At 46.1% G+C, this 2916-nt stretch overlaps 1 protein-coding gene across 1 annotated transcript in view; it reads left to right on the forward strand.

The window, feature by feature from the left end:
- Nucleotides 1–718, forward strand: part of MICOS10 (mitochondrial contact site and cristae organizing system subunit 10) — a 17002-nt gene extending 16284 nt beyond the window's left edge. The window contains exon 4 of the mRNA XM_005428151.3: nucleotides 473–718. Coding sequence (XP_005428208.1) covers nucleotides 473–481 — 9 coding nt within the window. The 3' untranslated portion in view covers nucleotides 482–718. The remainder of the gene's footprint in view (nucleotides 1–472) is intronic.
- Nucleotides 719–2916: the final 2198 nt, after the last annotated feature.

Raw genomic sequence — 2916 nt, forward strand, 5'->3', positions numbered from 1 at the left:
GTCTTAAAATGCTATGGCTGTGAATTACACAGCCTAGATTTCCTTGCAAAATGGAAAATATCCTAGTTTTCAGGTTATTTAACCTGTATTATCACCCAAACCTCACAGTCCTGTGCTTTGGTAGGAATGTGGATTTATATTGATGTGCAAGAACACGAGAAGGCAACTGCAGCCTTTCTTCTTGCTCTTTGTGGCTTTGATTTCAGTCTGATTTCTCTTCAGCCTGTGAAGAGTTAACTTGGCCAATAATGTGGGGTTTTTTGAAGTGCCCAGTTTATCAGAATGGAGGTTATGCATGAAAACAGCTGCTTAATTCCTCCATATAGAACCTCTTGCTTTAGCAAAGGATGAAAACGCTCCCTTACCCTCTGGAAATGTTACAGAGCTCCGTGACTTGCTTTACATCCTGCAGCACCTTCCATGTAAGGAACCCAAATGGCTTTTTAATAATATAAGCCTTCTTGCTTTACAGGAACAGTGACTAATGGCTAAGACTATCCCAGTGGGAAGGAAGGAGAAATCAATGATTATTCCTCAGGAATACTGAAGTGCCCCTGGAATAAGCCAACATTCTTCAGTAACGATCACCAGTAACTCTTTATACTCCAACAAACTGTTTCTGTCTATGAAACAAAGATCTGTTGCTTGTTTTGTATTGTGTCTGAAAAGTGCAAGGAAGAGCTCTTCTGGGAAATAAATAAAAGAAAAATGGCCTTCTCTGGTGTGTTGACTTTGTATGTGAGTGAGAGAGAGGGAGAATGGAAGGAGAGAACTTCATTTGGAGTAGCCAGCAGCTGGGACCACCTGGGCCACTGGGAGAGCTCCTCAGCAAAGCCAGCATCATCTGTTCCTCCCCAGTCCTGAGAGCAACCCCCATCCTCCATCCAGTTCAAAGAAGCATTCCCACCTCATAAATCACCCACTAGACCCCTGCTGCTTGTGTCGGTGTTTGGAGAGGAATATAAATACTCCTATGTCCTGTTTGTACAGTTGCCCTTTAAAATTGGAATTTTGTCCTCTCAGAAGAGGCAGAATCCAAACTGTGACGGATGCAGCAAGGCCCTGCTGTCTCTTGTAGCTGTGGGTCATGGAGTGACCCCTGTTTGAAACTTCCCAGGACAGTGGGTGAGTTAAACACATCCTTGTGCCATCTGGCTCTCAGCTTACCCTTTAGGCTGATTGTTTTTGCACCCCTCTTCTGTGGGAGAGCAGAGAGGTTTCAGTGTCTGGCAATGGGTCACAACCACTTAAAGCTCTTCATTGCCTTGGCAAGACACTGCTCCAAGCACTCCCCTCTTTACATCCACCCCAGTCCTTGAGCTGCCTTTTGGCACTTCTCTGCTGCTCTTCCCCTGGCTCAGGAGCTTGTCTGCACTGCTTTACTCAGCACCATTTTCTAGCTCTGGAGGTGACTCTCAAGGATCTCTTTTCTTTGTCCCACACCTGTGTGCTCTCCATGGAGCACAAGGAGTGAGTGTGTGTCTCCAGAGGGAAGGGGAGTGGCGCAGGTTGGTGCAGAACTTCCCTGCACTGAGAGCCTGTTGTGCTGCATGGTGAGTGCTGAGAGATGGGAAAGTGACAGAGCAACTCCTCCTGCTTTGCACAGCAAATAGGAGAAAGGAAAACAAGTTGTGTGATAGTTGTTTTTTAAAGCGTGCCAGGAAAGGAAGGGGATGGACTGAGGGGTAAGCTGGAGTTCAGAGGGCTTGAGAAACTCCATCTCCCAGGCCTGAGATGTGGGTGCTGCTGCAGCCCTGCATCCCCACCTCTCCTGGGCACTGCTCTGTGGATCCTGCACTCTGAGGAACGTGTTGAGCTGTGCCCAGAGTCAACAGACGCTGAGGAGCTCGCCCCGAGCAAAGGACTTGTGAAATAAAAGAGCTCCAGTGCCAGAGCAGCATTAAGATTGTCAGAGCATGATACCATCCAGGACCATTGCTCCAGCATGTCCTTGTTTTTCCACCTCCTCCCTTGCCGGACTGCATTCATCAGTCAGGTCAAAACAGCTTATTGAAAACAGGATATCTTTCTTTCTTCCCAGTTTTGAATCATTTTATCCAGCCCCAATTTTTAATTTGAACTATGTACTTTGGAGCCATAGCTCCTCTGTGGTTTGGAATGGGGTTTTATTGAGTTCTCTGTGTGTGTGCTGCAGCCTGGGAAGCCAGTGGGATCTGCTGCAGAGAGGAGCAGCAGCCTGGGCAAGACCCAGGAGAACCAAAGGCGGTGGCAACACCTCACACAGTGACTGTCAGTGTGCAGAGAGAGCCCCAGCTCCTGCTCTGTCCTTCAGGCTGATGATGAGTTCAATTTTTATTTGGTGTCCCTGGTAACGAGTCATCTGTCCTTACATGCTCTGCACCATTCAAATGTGACTTCCTAGAGTTAATTCTTACTGTGGGCTGCTGTGGCCTGTGAGCAGGTGGTTCTTCTGGCCCTGGAACTCAGAGATACCCATGGTAGATATCAATTCCCAGTGTGTCCTTTACTGCTAGAGTGAGAACAATCAGAACAAAGGTGATCAAGTCAACATGGGTGAGTGTGGAAAAATGCACAATTCTAAAAGTGGAATTTAAATTTGTCATTGCTCTTTAAATAGGATAAAAACTTAACCTTTTGGTTTTCTTCACAGCTGCCTTGCTTCTTGTTGTCTGTGTTGATGTATATATATATATATATGTGTATATGCACATATAACTACCACGTGCAGAGTCTGTATTTGTTTTGCTTTATTTAATTAAAGATGTATTATCCCAAACCTATTTTTGAACCTGTCCATGTAAGTTGTGCACAATACCTTCTTGTGAGGACAGGTCTCCTTTTTCCTTCTGTGGGAAGGAGCCTGTACCCTTCCCAGCTGAGGCTGGAGTAGGAATGGTTTCCTGCCTCTTAATTTCTAATTGCATAAATGGAAGG

Source organism: Geospiza fortis, unplaced genomic scaffold, assembly GCF_000277835.1.
Source record: "Geospiza fortis unplaced genomic scaffold, GeoFor_1.0 scaffold353, whole genome shotgun sequence".
Classification (NCBI taxonomy): domain Eukaryota; kingdom Metazoa; phylum Chordata; class Aves; order Passeriformes; family Thraupidae; genus Geospiza; species Geospiza fortis.